Source organism: Zea mays, chromosome 7, assembly GCF_902167145.1.
Source record: "Zea mays cultivar B73 chromosome 7, Zm-B73-REFERENCE-NAM-5.0, whole genome shotgun sequence".
Lineage (NCBI taxonomy): Eukaryota > Viridiplantae > Streptophyta > Magnoliopsida > Poales > Poaceae > Zea > Zea mays.
In genome coordinates, this window is record NC_050102.1 from 155753546 (window position 1) to 155775738 (window position 22193).

The window sequence follows — 22193 nt, forward strand, 5'->3', positions numbered from 1 at the left end:
CAGTTCTAACAAGCACATCAGCAGTCAATCTACGCACCGCCGACCCCGTCCGTACTGGTGATATGGCAGCGACAGCGGCAGGGTTCCAACTTCCAACAAGTCAGTGCTCCTAGTCCTAGCATAGCCTGCCCTCCCTACTCATGCTTAACTACATCAGCATTTAGATCTAGAACATAAACTTGAGGTCCGCCTCTGTAAGCTTCGACATGGCATCCGGCGAGTCCCCCATGGTGCTGGAGAAAGAGAAATAGGCAGGGCAGCATAGCATCAGCATTCACAGAACAGCGACACTCAAATAAAAATTAGTATGCATTATTGGATGGACGATGGAGGAGGTCTAGCTGTTACCCTTTAAACACCAGCTGCTTCTTCTGTTGCAGTTGCAGTATGCGCTCTTCAACCGTGTCCTTTATCACAAACCTAGTGCTCCTGCCCAACCACAACCGGAAGGTAGTTAGAAAGGAGAGGGATGTTGCACCAGGGAAAACATTTCGATTGATTCAACTAATCAGCATTGCGAGCTCTACTCAACTTGATTGGCTTGAACTGCCCAATTCGGTGGATACGGTCCTGCGCTTGGTTCTCGACCGCTGGATTCCACCAAGGGTCCATCAGGAACACCTATAATCCAGCAAGGTATGGACCCACTATCAGAAAAATAAATTGTCTCCTCCCCCTGTAGAGTTTACTGCAAGTTTAAGAAATTTTTGCTGTGCAAAAGTTGGCAAAGAAATAAGGTTGGCTAAGCTCACATGAGATGCTACAGTGAGATTCAGCGCGACTCCTCCAGCTTTTAAGCTCATCAGGAAGACCCTGTAGTCTGCATCATGGGTGAAGATGTCTATGGCTCTTCCCTTTTCGGTGATGTTCATGGCTCCATTCAGCTGGACACACTTAATGTCGGACTGCCAAATCATTGTAAATTAGTTGGACTATCAACAGACAACGGCACATTAAGACAAACAAACTATTGATGCTTACCCTCCCAAGGAAAACTGAATCAAATCCAAGAATGACGTGAACTGGCTGAAGACAATCCCTTTGGCAGAACCATCGTGCTCAATCATGTTTCTTATCTCCTCCCTCTGCAAAATAGGGAGAAAGCATCAGGCATAAGTAAAACCCATCACATCCACTATTGGTGTAATACTCTTCAGTTGAGTTTGAGGTTGTATATGTAGCCATAATGTCCTGTATAGACTAAACTTCCAAGAAACATAAAAATATACAGTTGACACATGATGTGGGACTAATGTGTGAAATCACGTGTGCTTGTGGTTGTGGATCTCCATCTCGCCATTTGATCCAAATGCCATAACCTCGAGGCTTCTTTGCATAATTATGCCGAACCTCAGTTGATGGCCTTTTCTCATCCTTGGGATTTAGCTCAGAAACACACTTTTGGATAGGTCCAAGTGAATACTCCTTCTGAAGCTTATACTCTTCGATACACTTTATCACAGCCCTTAAAGCGAGCAGCACCCTAGATTTTGGGTCATCCTAAAAATTGGATTCAAGTCACAAGACAAATATGTTGAGTTATAATATAACATTAGAAGTCATACATAAAAGAATTACAAATCCGAGCAGAAGATTTAATATAAGAAAAGACTTATTTCACATCAGCATTGATAACATTGTGGTCATCATCCCACAATGCAAAAGTCAGTTGTGAGGTACAGTCGAAGCGCCTAACAACACATGCAGTAACATTCACAGACAGCACACCAACCATTATATGATGAGAGCAATATAACATTTCCCGTGAAAAAAATTGAAGGTAGAGATAAAATAAATTTCATGAAATTAAAGATGGGCTCTCAATGGTCAATATTATCAAACATCTAAATACTTATATTTGACCAAAGAAAACAAACATAAGATTAAATTTGGGATTTTAAAACAATCACAATAATATACAAGGATGTCATCATGTTACTGAAAGTAACCATAAGATTATATTAGGACTTCATAAAAATACAATAATACAGGAGGAGATCCTTCTTGTACTGAAAATGCTGGATTAGCACAACTGAGTGGAAATGATAGTTCAGTTAGGCGGGTGGGGGTGCCTCCTCCACGTCGCGTGCAGTCGCTACCGCCCGCCGCAAGCAGAGCTAGGGTTTCCGTGGAGGGGCGGTGCAGATGAGGCGGGCGGTTGGTGCGGGTGGGGAGGGGGAGGGGACGGGCATCATGGACAGGGAAGGAGCGCGTGCGGCTGGATGGCATAGACAATAGAAACGGACGGTTCAGGTAGATGGGAGGCACAACGGTAGAACGGCAGAACGAGGGGAGGCAGACTACTATTGCTTACTTAATAAGTAGTAGAGATAGATGACCTTCTATCCTAAGTGTAGACAAGCAAACATGCACAATCCTGAGGGTAACTCGTATCTTTTACACTAAAGCCAATGAAGAAAATAACGATATATATACCAAATGGTTTGTGATGGAAACATACACCACATCAGAGAACAAAGGGGATCGAATATGTGTATTGAGTTGTTGTTGACTTACCATCTGCCGCTCATCTTCTCTATGCATTTGGCACCATCTTTCCTGTCTTTGAATCTTACCAATATGACACCTTGTGGATGATTTTCACAAACCTGCAAGCAGCAAAACAATAAGCATCTTAATCAATGTAACTGTGGCGGTTTAGTGGAGAACAGCAACAGGAACAGTTAAGCAAAATTATGGCTGACCCATGCCGATTTGGCTTATTTTTCTTTAGTATAAAATATGTGCCTCATCATTGTTACTGAAACGGTGAGAAGTTTCCTTTGGAAAACGGTTGGTCAGATCTGTTTTCCAGACAAGTTCACAAAAAAACTATATATCCGGGGGTTAGGTGTACCTTGACATTATCCACCAGACCAAACTTGATGCATTCCTCTCTAACATCAGCCTCAAGCTCAAAAAGAAGCTCTTCATCAGCCTGCGGGATATTATCGGTGAGAATCCAATAAGAACGAAAATAAAGCTGCTATGAAGCATGAACCTCATATGAGCAACCTGAATGAACCAATGGGCAACCAAGTACAACAAGAGCTGTCTTAGATCAAAAGAACACATTTTGCAGGAGGCGTCAAGCATATTTCAGCTACTTACTCTCAGCTCAACAGGAGTGAACATGTGCCTTAAAATTACTGTAGCAGGAATCATCAGCTTCTTATCGTCATGCCCACCTAGTTAGAGGAAATTGTCAAGAAAACAAATGAAATAAGACCCTATTCTTGAATCAACTGTATAATTTAAAGCAACTGTCAAAAAACAACAGTCCAAATTACCCCATCCAAGCATTTTGTCCTCAACCTTCTTTATCTTCCTTTTCTTTTGCTTGTCAGTTTTCTTTGAAACGAAAACATCACCTAAAACATGTACATATGCGATGGCATCAGTGACAGCTGACAAGTTCTGTAGCTGATGTATTTGATTTTGGCATCACGAAACAATACCTTTCTGCTCAAATTTGGCTGGACTTACAGACATATGAGTCTTACCACCAGGACAGAATGGTGTCCCATCCAACAATAGAACCGCTAAAGCTACAGAAGGCTCCTGAATCATTGGAAAAAGAAGGCACGTGAAAAAGAAATGCATAATGAGTCCAAATAATCTGAGCACGTTAACAAGGTGATACCTTGAAATATGTCACCAAGGCATCACCCTTCTTCCTGCCGGTTTCTCTATCAGTATAAATCTTCACTCGTGGCTTTTTAGTCTCTGGGTCCTGTATTATAAATTATCAGCATTTAAAGGTGTCTAAATGCTTTGATGTTCAGGAAAGAACTATAAATGCCACAGCACAACCGTATGCTTTTATAACATAATATTAATATAAGAGAAACAATAGTACCTGCTCAAAATAAAATATCACATAAATGTTGTTATCTTTTCAGTTTATAAGGCATCCACAACAACAAATATCATATCCATCTATGATGACCAATGGAAAGTTGTACCAATATCTAGTATTATAGCGCATGCTGCAAGGACAGCTAAAATTTGCTAAATGCTTGGTTAGACAGTAAAATACATAATTGATGAGTTGAACAGTGCAATAATGAACAGCCTTGACATGATTAATTTAAGGTCCCAAGATTCTGATAAGTTAGCATAGTTCCTTTGCCAGTATTCCAATTAGTTGTGTTCTCAGATCGCAACTATAATTAGTCCAAATACTGACAACTAATTCTTTCCACGAGTGAGAAACATCAAAACAACATCAAGAATGAATGTTACAGCACAACAATTTTGTCTTTGCAACATAGCAGACTAAAAGTATACCTCCTTTATTATTTCGCACTTGGAAAATACCTCCACAATCTGCAAAAGAAATCCAGCATCACAAGTGCAGAACAAGTACTTTTTAAATAACCAAATAATTAAGCATTTGCTACATGGTCATTAAACAAAATTATCTCTATAAGAGAAATGAAATGTAGAGTTAGTTGGTAGAAGCAATTTACCTCCTCCACCGTGACATCATCAGGCAAACCAGTTACATAGACATGTGTGTTTACTTTGAGATCAAACCAACTGTCCGGAGGTTTGTTAGCTTCCTACCACAAAAGTTCAATAGGTTACTACTAACTCCAGCAGCTTTATCATAAAATAGTCAATTGACTATAAAACTGGACATGGAACCTTTTGGTTCAAATAGGAAGAGAGCACCCCAACTGAAACAGAAATACAAACGAGCAGGGACATGATGGTAGAATACAACTCACATGTAATGCTCGTTGGCGAAAACATAGAATCTCCGGGGAAACAGAAGTTCAGGCTCCATTAGGCGGCAAAACATGTGCGAGCGGACCTGTGCCACTATCGTAGTCGGGGCCGAGGACTGGCAAGGCGCCACTGCGAAGTACAAATATATAGCATAGTTAGCCCTCTAAAATACTTTAGAACCAAAATCTCACAAAATGAAAACACTGGCCTAACCGAGGCACAGGTTACAGCAGACATCTGAAGATATTTCCAGGCCCTAAACACAGATGGCATGGCATCATGCTTTGAGAAACACGAATTTTGTTCCGCGGTGCCATTACCGTTGGCGCTCGCTGCCGGCAACGGCATGCCTAGCCCCAGCCCCGCGGCGGTGAGCTTGGCATGGATGCGGGGGCGAGCTTGACATGGATGCGGCGGCGAGCTTGGCATATAAGTAGTTCTTCTACAACAGTACAAAAACATCAATACCAAGTGTCAAAAGAATTGTACAACAATGGTTGAGGAAAGAACAAAAGCAACAGAATTGTTGCGGGGCCTCTCATGTATTTGTGTGTGCCCAGCAGCCCTAGAAGGATAACGCATAATTAAAGTTCATACACACACATGTATATACAAACCGTCATTGGTTTATCTAGGTTCGCATCAATAGAAATTCAGCACAGTGGTCCTAAGCAAGGCCTATATGTAGCACTCTTAAATCTTAATGGTACATCTGTGCAGATCACCCACACAAAAATGTACTCTCAGCTTCTAGATTCTAATGTATCATGATTACTACTGTGCTTTCTACAGACTGGCAGTCCCAGTGCAAGTAAACTGGCAGTAAATTACATTTTATATAATAAAAGACATAGTTTGATGATGAAAAGCTTTCTGCTGTCCACCATGCACTATAGGTACAACAAAATCGACTAAAAAGTTGCAGTAGCAACGCAAACAAGTGAATCAAGTATTAAGTATACTACAGGTTCCCAAGTCTCAATCAATACACTAAAGTGCTAATCAGCATGGAGTAACCAATAAATACATTCGTTGGGACAAAAACAAGAAGACATAAGCACACTTACCCTCGTGAAAACCCTGAGCAGCAGAGCCAGGACAGGTCTGCACACAAGAGAAAATGTTACCAGCAGGATTAGTCAGCATTCACATTCCTCTGGACGCAAGCAAAATCTAACCTAATGCTGTGGAGTCGCACATCAGTGTCCAGCTACTTGTGTGAGCGCAATCCACCACAAGGAGCATCGCGAGATTCACATTCCACAGTACAAGCCTTACACCGGGAGCAAGGGGGGCCAGGGGGTGTAAGAACTGACCTTCTCGCGGTCGATTGGTTCGGGGCGGAGGCGCGCCATCGGGGGCGAACCACGGTGCTGCATGCGAGACTTACCGAACCCCGAAAAACAGGGTGCTCGATGACGACATCAATCTGGGGTGACCTAAAGGAGCCCGAGAAGCCGTCGCGGGGTATTCCTGTTCCTACCGGCAGCAGGGGAGGAGAAATCCGTGGGCGCGCGGTTGGAGCTCCTGGGCATCGCGCAATCGCCAACTCGTTGTACCCGAAGGCGTCGACGACGCAGTCGAAGTCGGTGGCTGGCGCGAGCGACGTCGCCAGGTGGGTGTTTTCGTTTACCTATCCCACCTAGATCTGGTAGGAGTAGCGAGGTTTGGGAGGAGGACATACCGGGATCGAGGCGTAGAGGTGGCGCTCCGGCGGTGACCATGGCGAGGGGGAGGGTGCGCCCTGCGGCGAAGGTGGAGGCGATGGGAGGTCATGGCGGCGCGATCGTCGTTGTCGGGGGCCGTGAGGCATCTATCGCGGCAGGGGCAGGGCCGCAGGGGGCGAGCAGCGCGGTAGAGAGAGGAGAGGAACGTGCGGGGGAAGGTTAGGGATTGGGGTGCGGTCGTGCGGTGGAGGGGAATGGAGCGTGAGAGACGCAGACACACGATAGGATACGGACGGTCTAGATTGATGGACGACAGAACAGCAGAACGAGTGGAGGCAGACTACTATTGCTTAGTTAGTAAGTAGTAGAGATTTCTTCCAAATGAAAATCCACGCAAGAGACAAAACAACCAAGAAGGCCTATGTACATCTGCAGCGGGCGGCCCAACTTTCGCGGCCCATCTGCCCTGGACAACAATTCAACAACCCTAGCCCCATCCGACGGCCACGAGAATTCCATCGCCGCGGTATTAAAAAGTCCCTCCCACGCCGCCGCCACCTAAACCTCCTCACTCCTCAGACTCCTCTCCGCACATACCCTCCCTACCTCGCCGTCGCCGTCGCATCTGCCATGGGTGAGTTCTTGGCCCTACCGCTGATGCCCTCTCCGATTCGCATGTGTGGGGCTTTACGGTATGTTGCACCGTTTCTCGCTGTGGCGCAGGGGCGTACAAGTACGTCTCGGAGTTATGGAGAAGGAAGCAATCCGACGTGATGCGGTTCGTTCAACGCGTGCGCTGTTGGGAGTACAGGCAGCAGCCGGCCATCGTCCGCCTCACAAGGCCCACCCGCCCCGACAAGGCCCGCCGCCTCGGCTTCAAGGCCAAGCAGGTAGATCTTCTCACGTGCAGATCCCATTGTCGCGTGCCAACTTTGATGGCGATGGATTTGTGGGCAGGGGGGGGGGGGTCCAGGGATTGCCGAAGAGCTATAGTAATATGCTGGTTGTCTTATGTTTTAAAGCCTTTCTGCAAGCCTGGTGTGTAGTGTAGCTGTATATTTTCTTGTGATTATGCCAGTCTTCGTGGACGAAATGAAGGCTTGAGCAGTTTCTTCCATTGGACACATTTTGTAGTGATGGTTTTGCGATGAGTTTAGTCTCTGCTGAGAGTGAGTTTGTGGTATGGTAGGTTTGATTTTGTAAATAGTTAATTTGAGCTTCCTGCCTATGGTACTATTGCTTATCATTGCCACTTAACTAGTCACTGCATAGTCTTTATGCTTTCCATGAAGCTGGATGGTTTATTTGACACATGTTCTCTAATAGTTTCACTTGTCAGTAGAAATGAACAGCTTGTACTTGTCTGTAATGCATTGAATTACTTTGCTTTGAAAATTCGAGTAGCTGCTGGGTGCCCGGGTCTGAACCTTGTGTTATTTTTGTTCAGGGGTATGTTGTTTACCGCGTCCGTGTGAGGCGTGGTGGCAGGAAGAGGCCTGTGCCGAAGGGTATTGTCTATGGCAAGCCCAAGCACCAGGGTATCACCCAGCTCAAGTTCCAGAGGAACAAGAGATCTGTTGCTGAGGAACGGGCTGGACGAAAGCTTGGTGGACTCAGGGTTCTCAACTCCTACTGGGTGAATGAGGTATACTTGAATTGAGTCGAGATTATAACAAGATAGCATGAGGATTTTCATCCTAGTTAGTACTGATGCCTTATCTCGCTCTTGTTACTGAACAACAGGATAGCACCTACAAGTACTTTGAGATCATCCTGGTTGATGTGGCCCACACTGCCATCCGCAACGACCCAAGAATCAACTGGCTATGCAATCCTGTGCACAAGCATCGTGAGCTCCGTGGTCTCACCTCTGCAGGCAAGAAGTTCCGTGGCCTGCGTGGCAAGGGCCACACTCACCACAAGAACAGGCCGTCGAGGAGGGCCACCTGGAAGCGCAACCAGACCCTGTCCCTCCGCCGCTACCGTTGAGCACACACATCTTGAATTCTTGATGCTCTGCTACCGTGGAACCCGCCCCATGCAGGCTCTGATAGTATTTGGTATTTTTGTTGCATTGTTAAATTTTGCTACCCGTGTTCCTTCCGAGCCCCTTGAACTGTGTTGTCAGTGTACCGTGGAGCAAGTGTCGCGAACTATATTTGTGGTTCTCAGTCAATGAAAATGATTGTTTGTAGTTTATTGCTGTGTATTCTTTCTGGCACGATGGATTTAGTTTTGTGGCGGCAGCTGTTTTTTTTATCTCATGCTGGTTGATGTAAACTGCCTTAACCTTTGGTTTGCCATGGTACATGGATTTAGTTTTGCGGTGGTAGTAGATTTCTGCCCGGAGCCTGACATTATTCTCTGGGTCGCGCTGGAATTTTGCTCTGACATTATATAAAGAATTTATGCTTAGTTGTTTTATTAAATTTTATCCACATTATATAAATAAATTTATGACTGTTTGTTCGTGTTATTTAAGCATTCTTTCGTTAAATTTCATCCATATTAAATAAACCAAAAAAATGTCAACATAAGTTTTGGTTTATATATACGCGGGTGCGATTTAATAAGAAGTTTAAATAGAGCGTAGTAGTTAGCATAAGTTATTTTTATAATATCGAGTAAAAGTAATAAATATTTTTATTTTTATTTTGACCAAAATGTCACAGCTAAGCACCGAAACATGACCCAATTTGCGTACACGAAACAGTGCCCCAGGAGGCACATGTGCATCTTATCGGTGGTAATTTGGTCATTTGGGTGTCCATTAAGGGCTGGTTTGGTGACCATTAATAGCAAGAGATTTTCTATTTCATAAATATCTTTCAAATTTCTGGTCATCAAACTAATCTTAAAGATGATAGTTCTTAAAAATAAAGTTTCTGGAATGAAGTTTGAAAACAATGTCAAATAAGGGATTCTATAGTTTTTTTTCAAGGCTAGACTTTCTCTCTAGCATATATTGCTCATGTCTTCATATCCCTCCTTTATATCACCTAGCAACATCATTTATATATGTCTCTAGCAACATCATCTATATCTTTCATTTATCACTCTTTTATAGTTTGCTCTAAAATATTCTCTTTCCTATCTTTATTTCTATATAACATTGTTCTCTATATTCTCATCCTCTATGTATAAATATCTATATTAGAAACATATTTTACTTTAGTTTTTTTGTATGTACATATTTATCATATCTTTAAATGTTATATATATATATTATTTTTGCTTAATCTATTATTTAAAATATTAAAATGGATAGAGGTGACAAAATCTCTCTATATAGATAATGGATGAACACCTCTATATTTAGGGAACGTTTTAGAGAATGATATTTTTAGATAATGGATAACTATATCCAGCTTTCACCTCGCTAGGAGGATAGGGCCAAGTTTTAGAGAATGATGTAGGAGAGAGACTAGCAAAGTGTTTGTACATTGTTACGATTTCCCTTTAAAGAGCACTAGCAAGTTTCCCTTTTAGAGAGTACTAGCAAACCTCTGTACATTGCTACGGTTTTCATTTATGCTTGAGTATAGAGTATAAAGCATAATACATGCATGTTCTATGGACTATGTGTGTGTGAATGTATGTTTAGTGCCATCAATCGTTCTTTGGATTTTCATTCATGTATAATTTTACTTTTTACCATTTAAACGTGGGAAGCAGGGTTTCCACTTGTCGGCGTTTCGAGACAGGGGGGTCCCTAAGCCGACGAGTGAGTGTGCTGCGTGCCCCAGCCCAGATGGGTCGAGCGCGTGGGCGAGCGCGAAGGGGGGAGAGGCGAGGTGGCCGGAGCCGAGCGTGAGAGAGGTGGAAGTCCCGCGGCCTTCGTGTTCGTCCCGCGCCCAGGTCAGGTGCGCTTGCAGTAGGGGGGTTACAAGCGTCCACGCGGGTGAGGGAAGCGAGCGACCCCAAGAGAGCGCCTGTCCCGTCCTCGGTCCCGCGCGGCCAACCTTCTCTGAGAAGGCCCTGGTCCTTCCTTTTATAGTCGTAAGGAGAGGATCCAGGTGTACAATGGGGATGTAGCAGAGTGCTACGTGTCTAGCGGAGGGAGAGCTAGCGCCCTAGGTACATGCCAATGTGGCAGCCGGAGAGATCTGGGCACCCTGCTGGCGTGATGTCGTGGCTGTCGGAGGTGCGGCGGAGCCTGATGGAGGGACAGCTGTTGGAGCGGTCGAGTCCCTGCTGACGTTGTCCTGCTTCCGTATGAGAGCTGGGGGCCGCCGTCGTCATAGAGCTTGTGGAGCGCCATCATTGCCTCTCTGGCGGAGCTGGCCGGACGAGACGCCGATCTTGTTCTCCGTGACCCGAGTCGATTCGGGGTAGGATGATGATGGCGCCTCCCGTTGACGTGGCGGTCTGTGCCCTAGGCAGGGCGACGTGGGGTTTCCTCCGAAGCCGAGGTTGAGTCTGCCTTCTGTTGCCGTGGCCGAGCCCGAGCCAAGGGGTCGGGCGAGGCGGAAGTCGTTCGGCCGAGGCCAGGGCGGAGTCCGAGCCCTGGGGTCGGGCGAGGCGGAGTTTCGTCGTCTTCCGGGTCTTAGCCCGAGTCCGAGCCCTGGGGTCGGGCGGAGCGGAGTTCGCCGTCTTCCGGGTCTTAGCCCGAGTCCGAGCCCTGGGGTCGGGCGGAGCGGAGTTCGCCGTCTTCCGGGTCTTAGCCCGAGTCCGAGCCCTGGGGTCGGGCGGAGCGGAGTTCGCCGTCTTCCGGGTCTTAGCCCGAGTCCGAGCCCTGGGGTCGGGCGGAGTGGAGTTCGCCGTCTTTCGGGTCTTAGCCCGAGTCCGAGCCCTGGGGTCGGGCGGAGCGGAGTTCGCCGTGGCGCCTTTGGCAAGGCCTGACTGCCTGTCAGACTTACTCTGTCGAGTGGCACTGCAGTCGGAGTGGCGCAGGCGGCGCTGTCCTTCTGTCAGACTGGCCAGTGGAGCGGTGGAGTGACGGCGGTCACCTCGGCTCTGCCGGGGGCGCGTGTCAGGATAGAGGTGTCAGGCCACCTTTGCGTTAAATGCCCCTGCAATTTGGTCAGTCGGTGTGGTGATTTAGTCAAGGTTGCTTCTGAGCGAAGCCAAGGCCTTGGGCGAGCCGGTGATGTGTCCGCCATAAAAAGGGGGCCTCGGGCGAGACGGAAGTCTCTCGAGGTCGGCTGCCTTTGGCCGAGGCTAGGCTCGGGTGAAGTGTGATCGAGTCACTCGTGTGGACTGATCCCTGACTTAATCGCGCCCATCAGGCCTTTGCAGCTTTATGCTGATGGGGGTTACCAGCTGAGAATTAGGCGCCTTGAGGGTACCCCTAATTATGGTCCCCGACAGTAGCCCCCGAGCCTCGAAGGGAGTGTTAGCACTCGCTTGGAGGCTTTTGTCGCACTTTTTTGCAAGGGGACCAGCCTTTCTCGGTTGCATTTCGTTCCGGTGGGTGCGCGCGAGCGCACCCGCCGGGTGTAGCCCCCGAGGCCTCGGAGGAGTGGTTACACTCCTTCGAGGTCTTAATACTTCGCTTAACGCTTCGGCTGGTCTGGTCGTTCCCTCATGCGAACTGGCCGTAGCCCGGGTGCACGGTCGGGGCCCAAGCTCTCGGGCTGGTATGTTGACGCTGTCAACGATTTGGCCGGAGCCGGTTTTTGCGAGAGCAGCCCCCGAGCCTCTGCACAGGGCGAGAGGACGATCAGGAACAGACTCGGCTTTTTACATACGCCCCTACGTCGCCTTTCCGCAAGGAGGAGGGGGGGAGCGCGCCATGTTACCCTCGATGGGCACCGAACATGGTGTCTCCGGTGAGCTGCAGGCGGGTAATCCGAGTGGACGTCCGTGCCCCGTTCGTTGGGGGTCGGCTAGGGGCCCAGAGGCACGCCCAAAAGTACCTGCGGGTGATTTGCCGGACCCGGTCCCCTGGCGATGGGGTCCGAGGGCTCGATGCCTCCCTCCGATGGGATTCCGTTACAAGATCGTTCCCGCTGGTCTCGGAAATGTCCTAGGGTACCTCGGGAGCGCAGCCCGAGCCTCGGTTATGTATCGAACGTACCCCTGGTCATCCCTCGCTCGGTGTCTGAGGCGACTGTGAACCCTTCGGGGCCAGCCTTCGAACCCCTGATCAGTAATGGGCGCGGAGCCTGAGTAGCCTGAGGCGGCCATGGAGCCCTTCGGGGGGCTGGCCTTCGAACCCCTGACCAGTAGTGGGTGTCGGGCCCACGCGATCTGAGGCGACTGTTGAACCCTCGGGGGGCCAGCCTTCGAACCCCTGATCAGTAATGGGGGGCTCGGAGCCCGGTTCCTTCGCGGAGAAGGATCCCTTTCGGGGTATCCCCCTTTCCCGGTCCCTGTTGCAAGAGATAGAGAAAGAGGAAAACGGAAAAGGATACGAAATCGGACAAAACGTGGCGTACCTTTTCTGACGCGGTTATTACGGCGAAGGTGAAGCGTCGCGCGCTCCTCCTACCAGAGGCGTCGCGTGTCCCGCCGCGGAGTTAATGCGACGGGGCGAGTGGTTGGCGGGGCGGCCGTTGCGCGCGTGCGACTCGTTCGAGGAACGGGTCACGGGTGCACCGTCTTCACGCCGTGAGAGGAGGCTCTCTTGCTGTCTCAGGATGGGACGTGAGCCTGGCTGACGACGTGACCGCTGCGCCCGCCCGCTGCCACCGCTATTACTGCCGGCCCACTTTCGGTCGCTTTGACCGACGCGCCAGTCTGGCGCTGTTGGGTCGCCTCGAGTCGTGGCATAGGCTTCGCAACCGAAGAGGCGCGATGGTGGCACAAGTGGCGGTGCGGTTGCTTGCATGCAGCAACTGGCGCGCCGATTGCTCGACGCGTGGGCCTGGGTTCCAAGCTGGCGTGTCAGAAGTCGGAGAAGTGCGTCCATCTGGCGCGGTTGCATGCCGCCTGCATGGCTGCCTGCCCCTTCTGCCCGTTGGTCCGGGCGAAAATGGGGGGTCGCCTGTAACCGCTGGACGGTCGTGCGCACCATGCGCGGCGGTTTGGCTTCTTCTGCCCTGAGCCGGCTTGCATGACATGCGGGACCCAGCCCCCGAGTCGCAGGGGAGGGCCTTGGAGCGTGTTGGAGAAGACTCGGCCCGCGGCGCCTGGGGGCGCACGTAGGGGGAGTTGCCTTTAAAAGGAGGGGGGCTCCTTTCGTAAGGCAACCATGTCTTCTTCCTCCCTTAAGCGTCGGGTCTTCCCGTCTTCCAAGCCCCCGGATGGGGGGTATCCGCCGCCTTTCCGCCTCCTCGTTGGAGGAACGCAACTCCATGGGAGTTGGCACCTCTCAGCCATCGTTCGGCTTCAAGGATTTTCATCACGCAGCCTGGCCACACCCCGCCACCGGCGGTCACCCAAGACGGTGACCTCTAGTTCGACGGTGGGGAAAACGGGCCAGGCCGCGGCCTCTACTCCTCCCTCGGCCTCAAGGATTTTCGTCATCCAGGCCAAGATGGAAGATGAGGCGAGTCGGGGGGCCGCCTCCGCGTGGGTCGGCTGCCCCTTTCTTCCCCCTGCGCCCGGGGGTGAAGGGCGTCCTTGAGCCCCACGGAGACTTCCTCCAGCCATGCCAGGATATGCAGGGCGCTAGGGGCCCTGGGTCCCCGTCTCCCTGCCTGAATGGCTGGTTCTCGTCCTCAGCGGGGGGGAGCCCTTCTGCCGCGACACCTCCCCCAAAGCTGCTGCTTAAGCTGCTTCGCTGTCTGGGGCAGGGGTGGTGGCCGTCGCGGTTGGAACGGGCGGCAGCGAGCCGCCCATCGTTCTTCAGTTACTCCGCAGGCCTTCCCCTTCGGAGGGGGGTTGTTCGTACCTGCGGAGGAGGGAACCGGAGTTCCGTTGGTAGTGGCATCTCGTATGCCAGTGAGTTCGTTCATTGTGGCTGTCGAGGCCTGAACGTGTATGTAATTTTGGCACGGAGCCGTGTTTTTTCCTCATTTTCGAGCACTAAGTCTCGCCTGTTTGATTATCTGAACCGCTTTACCAAGCATGAGTTGCCCCGTGCCAAGGTGACGGGTGAGGTATCCGTATCCCGGAGGCGTAGGAATCCCTCGGCCCGTTCGGCCTTGTTATGTGAGGCTCCTCTAGCTTAGTTGAAGAGACCCCTCGGCCGCCCTTCGGTGGACCGAGGCCGGGGGTAGCGATATCAGTATGAACAGAGGCGGAGTTGGCTCGAGAATGGGGAACCTGGTTGGCCGGAGCCTAGCCGTGTTGTCCGTCAGTGGAGCCGACGCCAAAGTCGGTCAGTCGAGTCCTCGGATCGGGCTGGTGCCCTTGGAAGCCGGTTGACCGAGGCCCCAGGGGTAACCGGTTGAGCCGCCTGCTCGGGCCGGATTCCCGGAGGAGCCCCTGGACCGCGGCGCCGCCCGAGGCTGGGTCGGGCTTTGCTGAAGACGTCGTCGATGCCGAGGGTGCTACGGCTCCCTTCGGCGTGAAGACCCGAGCCTGCAGGATCAGATCATCTTGTAGCGTGTGCTTTCTGCGGCCGCCGAGGCCAGAAGAACACGCCCTCGCCGCGCTTGCGAAGCTGCGTCTTTTTTCCTCCTGTTTCAAGCATCTGGACTCTGTCGGTAACAGGGATGTTTGTGTGAGCGAGAGTTGCTTTTCGCGGAAGGGACGAGTGAGGTATCCGTATCCCAGAGGCGTGGGAATCCCTCGGCTCGGTCGGCCTTGCCGCTTACGCGTACTTTCACCCGTCCATGAGGCCCTGTCCCCGACTTAGTCGAGAAAGCTTGAAGGACTGCTTAGGCAGGAGAGCTTCCGAACGTGATGACTCGTTCGGTCCACGGAGTCGCTTTACCCGAGCGCAAGTTACTTATCGCAGAAAGGGACGAGTGAGGTATCCGTATCCCGGAGGCGTAGGAGTCCCTCGGCTCGGTCAGCCTTGGCTGCTTACGTGTACCTCGTCGTTTCCAGGATCCGCTTTCCGAAGTAGTCAAGAAGCACGAAAGAGATCCTGCTAAAAAGAGATCCTTTTTCGAGGAAAAATTCGACGTAGAGGGGGTCTCCCCCCTTTTAGCCCCCGAGGGAGGGTCGGGCTTTGCCGAGGCTAGGCCGACCCTTCCTTGACAACTAAACTTTGCGTAGGTACGAGGTATATGAACAACTTGAAAACATCTTAAGGGTAGAAGCGACGTAGCTGTTTGATGTTCCAAGCGTTGCCGTAGATCTCGCCTTGATTGCTGGCCAGCTTGTATGTTCCGGGCTTCAGAACTTTGGCGATGACGAATGGCCCTTCCCAGGGGGGCGTGAGCTTGTGCCTCCCTCGGGCGTCTTGTAGCAGCCGAAGCACCAGGTCGCCCACCTGGAGTTCTCGGGACCGGACCCCTCGGGCGTGGTAGCGTCGCAGGGACTGTTGGTACCGTGCCGAGTGTAGCAAGGCCCTGTCCCGAGCTTCCTCCAGCTGGTCCAGCGATTCCTCTCGGCTGGCTTGGTTGCTTTGTTCGGTGTAGGCCCTCGCCCTCGGGGAGCCGTATTCCAGGTCAGTGGGCAAGATAGCTTCAGCCCCGTAGACCAGGAAAAACGGCGTGAAGCCCGTGGCACGACTCGGCGTCGTCCTTAGGCTCCAGACCACCGAGGGGAGTTCCTTCATCCATCGCCTGCCGAACTTGTTGAGGTCGTTGTAGATCCGAGGCTTGAGCCCTTGTAGAATCATGCCGTTGGCACGCTCTACCGGTGAACTGGGTGCCGTTGTCGGTGATGATGGAGTTCGGGACCCCGAAGCGATGGATGATGTTGGTGAAGAATGCCACCGCCTGCTCGGACCTGATGCTGTTCAGAGGTCGGACCTCGATCCACTTGGAGAATTTGTCGATGGCGACCAGCAGGTGCGTGTAGCCCCCGGGCGCCTTCTGCAAGGGACCGACGAGGTCCAGACCCCATACAGCGAAGGGCCAGGTGATGGGTATTGTCTGCAGAGCCTGAGCGGGCAGGTGTGTCCGCTTCGCATAGAATTGGCACCCTTCGCAGGTGCGGACAATTCTAGTGGCGTCAGCCACCGCCGTTGGCCAGTAGAAGCCTTGCCGGAAAGCATTTCCAACAAGGGCTCGGGGTGCTGCGTGGTGGCCGCAAGCCCCCGAGTGTACCTCTTGCAGCAGTTCCCGACCTTCGGCGATGGAGATGCATCGCTGGAGGATGCCCGAGGGGCTGCGATGGTAGAGCTCCTCTTCGTTGCCCAGCAAGACGAATGACTTGGCGCGTCGCGCTACCCGCCGAGCCTCGACTTGGTCGAGGGGTAGCTCTCCTCGACGGAGATATTGCAGGTACGGGGCCTGCCAATCTTGGTCTGGCGTGGCCCCGCTCTGCCCTTCCTCGACGTTCAATGCCCCGCCCTCGGGGGCCGAGGGTACCTCGGGCTGGGCCGAGGGTGCCTCGGGCTGAACCGAGGGTACCTCGGGCTGAGCCGAGGGTACCTCGGGCTCGGGCGCGTCGTCGAGCTTGACGGAGGGTTGATGCAGATCCCGGGAGAAGACGTCCGGGGGGACTGTCGTTCGCCCCGAGGCTATCTTAGCCAGCTCGTCTGCGGTTTCGTTGTAGCGCCGAGCGATGTGGTTGAGCTCGAGCCCGAAGAACTTGTCTTCCAGGCGCCGAACCTCGTCGCAGTAGGCCTCCATCTTCGGGTCGCGGCAGTGGGAGTTCTTCATGACTTGGTCGATGACGAGCTGCGAATCACCGCGGGCGTCGAGGCGTCTGACCCCTAGCTCGATGGCGATCCGCAATCCGTTGACCAGAGCTTCGTACTCGGCCACATTGTTGGACGCCGGGAAGTGGAGGCGCAGCACGTAGCGCAAGTGCTTACCGAGGGGCGAGATGAAGAGCAGGCCCGCGCCGGCCCCCGTCTTCATCAGCGACCCGTCGAAAAACATGGTCCAGAGCTCCGGTTGGATCGGAGTCGTTGGCAGTTGGGTGTCGACCCATTCGGCCACGAAATCCGCCAACACTTGGGACTTGATGGCCTTCCGAGGGGCGAACGAGATCGTTTCGCCCATGATCTCCACCGCCCACTTTGCGATCCTGCCCGAGGCCTCTCGGCACTGGATGATCTCCCCCAGGGGGAAGGATGACACCACAGTTACCGGATGGGACTCGAAGTAGTGTCGTAGCTTCCGCCTTGTCAGGATCACAGCATACAGCAGCTTTTGAACTTGTGGGTAGCGGATCTTAGTCTCGGACAGCACTTCGCTGATGAAGTAGACCGGCCTCTGAACGGGCAATGTATGCCCTTCCTCCTGCCTTTCGACCACAATCGCGGCGCTAACCACCTGAGTGGTCGCGGCGACGTAGACCAAGAGGGTTTCCCCGTCCGCCGGCGGCACCAAGACTGGCGCCTTTGTGAGGAGCGCCTTCAGGTTGCCGAGGGCTTCCTCGGCCTCAGGGGTCCAAACGAAACATTCGGCCTTCCTTAAGAGGCGGTACAGAGGCAGACCTCTTTCGCCGAGGCGTGAGATGAAACGGCTCAGGGCCGCGAGGCATCCCATGACCCTCTGTACCCCTTTTAAGTCCTTGATGGGTCCCATGCTGGTGATGGCCGCAATCTTCTCCGGGTTGGCTTCGATGCCTCGCTCAGAGACGATGAACCCTAGGAGCATGCCTCGGGGTACCCCGAAGACACACTTCTCAGGATTAAGCTTGACTCCTTTCGCCTTGAGACACCGGAATGTCACTTCAAGGTCGGAGAGGAGGTCGGAAGCCTTCCGTGTCTTGACTACGATGTCATCGACGTAGGCCTCGACTGTGCGACCGATGTGTTCGCCGAACACATGGTTCATGCACCGCTGGTACGTCGCGCCTGCATTCCTCAAGCCGAACGGCATGGTGATATAGCAGTACATGCCGAACGGCGTGATGAAAGAAGTCGCGAGCTGGTCGGACTCTCTCATCCGGATCTGGTGATACCCCGAGTAGGCATCGAGGAAGGACAGGGTTTCGCACCCAGCAGTGGAATCCACGATTTGGTCGATGCGAGGCAGAGGGTAGGGAACCTTCGGACATGCTTTGTTGAGACTAGTGTAGTCTACACACATCCGCCATTTCCCCCCTTTCTTCCTCACAAGCACAGGGTTGGCAAGCCATTCGGGATGGAATACCTCTTTGATGAACCCTGCCGCCATTAGCTTGTGGATCTCTTCGCCAATCGCTCTGCGCTTCTCCTCGTCGAATCGGCGCAGAGGCTGCCTGACGGGTCGGGCTCCGGCCCGAATATCCAGCGAGTGCTCGGCGACATCCCTCGGTATGCCGGGCATGTCCGAGGGACTCCACGCAAAGACGTCGGCGTTTGCGCGGAGAAAGTCGACGAGCACTGCTTCCTATTTGGGGTCGAGCCCAGAACCGATCCGGATCTGCTTGGTGGTGTCGCCACTGGGGTCGAGGGGGACGGCCTTGACCGTCTCCGCTGGCTCAAAGTTGCCGGCATGGCGCTTCACGTCTGGGACCTCCTTGGAGAGGTTCTCCAGGTCGGCGATGAGGGCCTCGGACTCGGCGAGGGCCTCGGCGTATTCCACGCACTCCACGTCGCATTCGAACGCGTGTTTGTACGTGGGGCCGACGGTGATGACCCCGTTGGGGCCCGGCATCTTGAGCTTCAGGTAGGTGTAGTTGGGGACGGCCATGAACTTCGCGTAGCATGGCCTCCCTAGCACGGCGTGGTAGGTTCCTCGGAACCCGACCACTTCGAACGTCAGGGTCTCCCTTCGGAAGTTGGAGGGTGTCCCGAAGCAGACTGGGAGGTCGAGTCGCCCGAGGGGCTGGACGCGCTTCCCAGGGATGATCCCGTGGAAGGGCGCAGCGCCTGCTCGGACGAAGGACGGATCGACGCGCAGAAGCTTGAGGGTCTCGGCGTAGATGATGTTGAGGCAGCTGCCCCCGTCCATCAGGACCTTGGTGAGCCTGACATCGCCGACAACGGGGTCGACGACGAGCGGGTATTTCCCCGGGCTTGGCACATGGTCGGGGTGGTCGGCCCGGTCGAAAGTGATGGGCTTGTCGGACCAGTCTAGGTAGACTGGCGCCGCCACCTTCACCGAGCAGACCTCCCGGCGCTCTTGCTTGCGGTGCCGAGCCGAGGTATTCGCCGCATGCCCTCCATAGATCATGAAGCAGTCGCGGACCTCGGGGAACCCCCCTGCTGGGTGATCTTCGTTCTTGTCGTCGTCGTGGGCCCTGCCACCCTCGGCGGGTGGCCCGACCCTGTGGAAGTGACGCCGAAGCATAACGCACTCCTCGAGGGTGTGCTTGACGGGCCCCTGATGGTAGGGGCACGGCTCCTTGAGCATCTTGTCGAAGAGGTTCGCACCTCCGGGGGGCTTCCGAGGGTTCTTATACTCGGCGGCGGCGACAAGGTCCGCGTCGGCGGCGTCGCGTTTCGATTGCGACTTCTTCTTGCCTTTCTTCTTGGCGCCGCGCGGAGCAGACGCCTCGGGAGCTTCTTCCGATGGGCGGCCCTGGGGCTGCTTGTCCTTTCGGAAGATAGCCTCGACCGCCTCCTGGCCGGAGGCGAACTTGGTGGCGATGTCCATCAGCTCGCTCGCCCTGGTGGGGGTTTTGCGACCCAGCTTGCTCACCAGGTCGCGGCAAGTGGTGCCGGCGAGGAACGCGCCGATGACATCCGAGTCGGTGATGTTGGGCAGCTCGGTGCGCTGCTTCGAGAATCGCCGGATGTAGTCCCGGAGCGACTCCCCCGGCTGTTGCCGGCAGCTTCGAAGGTCCCAGGAGTTCCCGGGGCGCACGTATGTGCCCTGGAAATTGCCAGCGAAGGCTTGGACCAAGTCGTCCCAGTTGGAAATCTGCCCCGGAGGCAGGTGCTCCAACCAGGCGCGAGCAGTGTCAGAGAGGAACAGGGGGAGGTTGCGGATGATGAGGTTGTCGTCGTCCGTTCCACCCAGTTGGCAGGCAAGGCGGTAGTCCGCGAGCCATAGTTCCGGTCTCGTTTCCCCCGAGTACTTTGTGATAGTAGTCGGGGGTCGGAACCAGGTCGGGAATGGCGCCCGTCGGATGGCCCGACTGAAGGCCTGCGGGCCGGGTGGTTCGGGCGAGGGACTCCGATCCTCCCCGCTGTCGTAGCGCCCCCCACGCCTGGGGTGGTAGCCTCGGCGCACCCTTTCGTCGAGGTGAGCCCGACGGTCGCGTCGATGGTGCTCGTTGCCGAGGTGGCCCGGGGCCGCAGGCGCGGTGTTGCGCGTGCGCCCGGTGTAGACCGAGGCTTCCCGCATGAATCGGGAAGTCGCGGCATGAGGTTCCGAGGGATATCCTTGCCTCCGGGATGCAGTGCTCTCGGCCCGCCGGGCCGCAGCGCCTTCCAGGAGATTCTTGAGTTCTCCCTGGATTCGCCGACCCTCGGTGGTTGACGGCTCCGGCATCGCGCGGATGAGCATCGCTGCGGTTGCCAGGTTCTGACCGACCCCGCCGGATGCGGGCGGCGGCCTGATCCTGACATCGTTGGCGACGCGGTGCTGGAGACCTTGGGGCAGATGACGTATTTCTCCGGCCAGGGGTTGGCCCACCCATGCCTGTCCGACGTCCCGACGGATCGGCTCAAGCGCTCCTGTTCCCTCGTTGAGCCTGGCCTGCGCCTCGCGGACTTGCTCGAGTTGTGGGTCGTAACCCCCCGCCGGAGCGGGGACCACAGCTAGCTCCCGTGGGATGTCGGCGCGAGGCACCGACCTGGGGAGGTCACCATCCTCCGGCATGCCAAGATGGTTGCCTTCGGTGGGATCCCCTAGCTCGATGTGGAAACATTCGTGGCTTGGGCCGTAGCTCTCGTCGCCAAGGCTGCGGCTTCCATCGGAACAGTCGGATAGATAGTAGTCACATGCGGTCATGAAGTCCCGCACGGCACTGGGGTTGCCAAGTCCGGAGAAATCCCAACCGATGCTGGGATCGTCATCTTCCTCGGACCCAGAGGGCCCGCAGGTCGAGACGTCCGTCAGTCGGTCCCAAGGCGACCGCATACAGAACCTCAGTGGGGTTGCACTCGCCTCAATGAGAGCGCCCGCCAAAACGAGGTCGTTTGGCGGGTTGAGGCCGAGTCGAAATGACGCAAGATGGGAGTTAGTCGTTACCTTTTGGTCGACGAGGAGCGACGTAGTCACATCGGGGACTGGTTGCGCCGTCATCTCTGGTTCGAGGGCGACGTCCTGCAGGCTTTCCGCGAGCGCGCCGACGTCGTCTTCTTGCTCAAGGTCAGCGTGCCGCGGGGGGACGGCGCTCGCCTCCGTCTCGAACGCGAGGTCGACGTCCGGCGTGCCTTCCGTCGGGGCGTCGGGGGCGTCGATTCGCTCGACGGCCGACGAAGCGCGGCCTCCCGTCTGGCCTTGACGGCTCCGCCTCCTCCTCCGTTGGCGGGGGAGAGAACGGAGCGAGCCCGAATATTGCTCTTCCACCACGCGGGGAAGACGTCGTCGATTCCGCCGCCGGCGGGCGGGTTGTCGGCCGCCGTTGTCGTAGTCGCTCGGCGGTGGAAGAAGTGTCATGTCGTAGCTGCCGTCGAAGGACATGAACTCGAGAGTCCCGAAACGAAGCACCGTCCCGGGCCGGAGAGGTTGCTGGAGACTGCCCATCTGGAGCTTGACGGGGAGCTGTTCGTCAGCACGCAGCGGTCCCCTACCTGGCGCGCCAACTGTCGGCGTTTCGAGACAGGGGGGTCCCTAAGCCGACGAGTGAGTGTGCTGCGTGCCCCAGCCCAGATGGGTCGAGCGCATGGGCGAGCGCGAAGGGGGGAGAGGCGAGGTGGCCGGAGCCGAGCGTGAGAGAGGTGGAAGTCCCGCGGCCTTCGTGTTCGTCCCGCGCCCAGGTCAGGTGCGCTTGCAGTAGGGGGGTTACAAGCGTCCACGC

General features: G+C 54.1%; 2 protein-coding genes and 1 long non-coding RNA gene across 3 annotated transcripts; 1 reads left to right on the plus strand and 2 right to left on the minus strand.

Annotated features, from left to right (window-relative positions):
- Positions 1–348: 348 nt before the first annotated feature.
- Positions 349–813, minus strand: LOC103634296 (uncharacterized). Its single transcript, XR_002263657.1, has 3 exons — positions 753–813; positions 533–621; positions 349–429 (listed from the first exon to the last, which is right to left on the minus strand). It is a non-coding gene; the product is annotated as an uncharacterized lncRNA (long non-coding RNA).
- Positions 814–3099: 2286 nt separating this feature from the next.
- Positions 3100–3745, minus strand: LOC103634297 (HIV Tat-specific factor 1 homolog; the record flags this gene model as incomplete). The annotated part of the gene is made up of 4 exons (XM_020541718.1): positions 3100–3188; positions 3291–3371; positions 3459–3561; positions 3644–3745. Coding segments are annotated over 4 exons (375 nt in total), but the record flags the coding sequence as incomplete, so codon positions are not given.
- Positions 3746–6961: 3216 nt separating this feature from the next.
- LOC100284349 (60S ribosomal protein L15) lies at positions 6962–8647 on the plus strand. The gene is made up of 4 exons (NM_001374595.1): positions 6962–7035; positions 7125–7291; positions 7849–8046; positions 8145–8647. The coding sequence occupies exons 1-4, from the start codon at positions 7032–7034 to the stop codon at positions 8388–8390; spliced, it is 615 nt and encodes a 204-aa protein (NP_001361524.1). The 5' UTR covers positions 6962–7031; the 3' UTR covers positions 8391–8647.
- The last annotated feature ends 13546 nt before the right edge of the window (positions 8648–22193 follow it).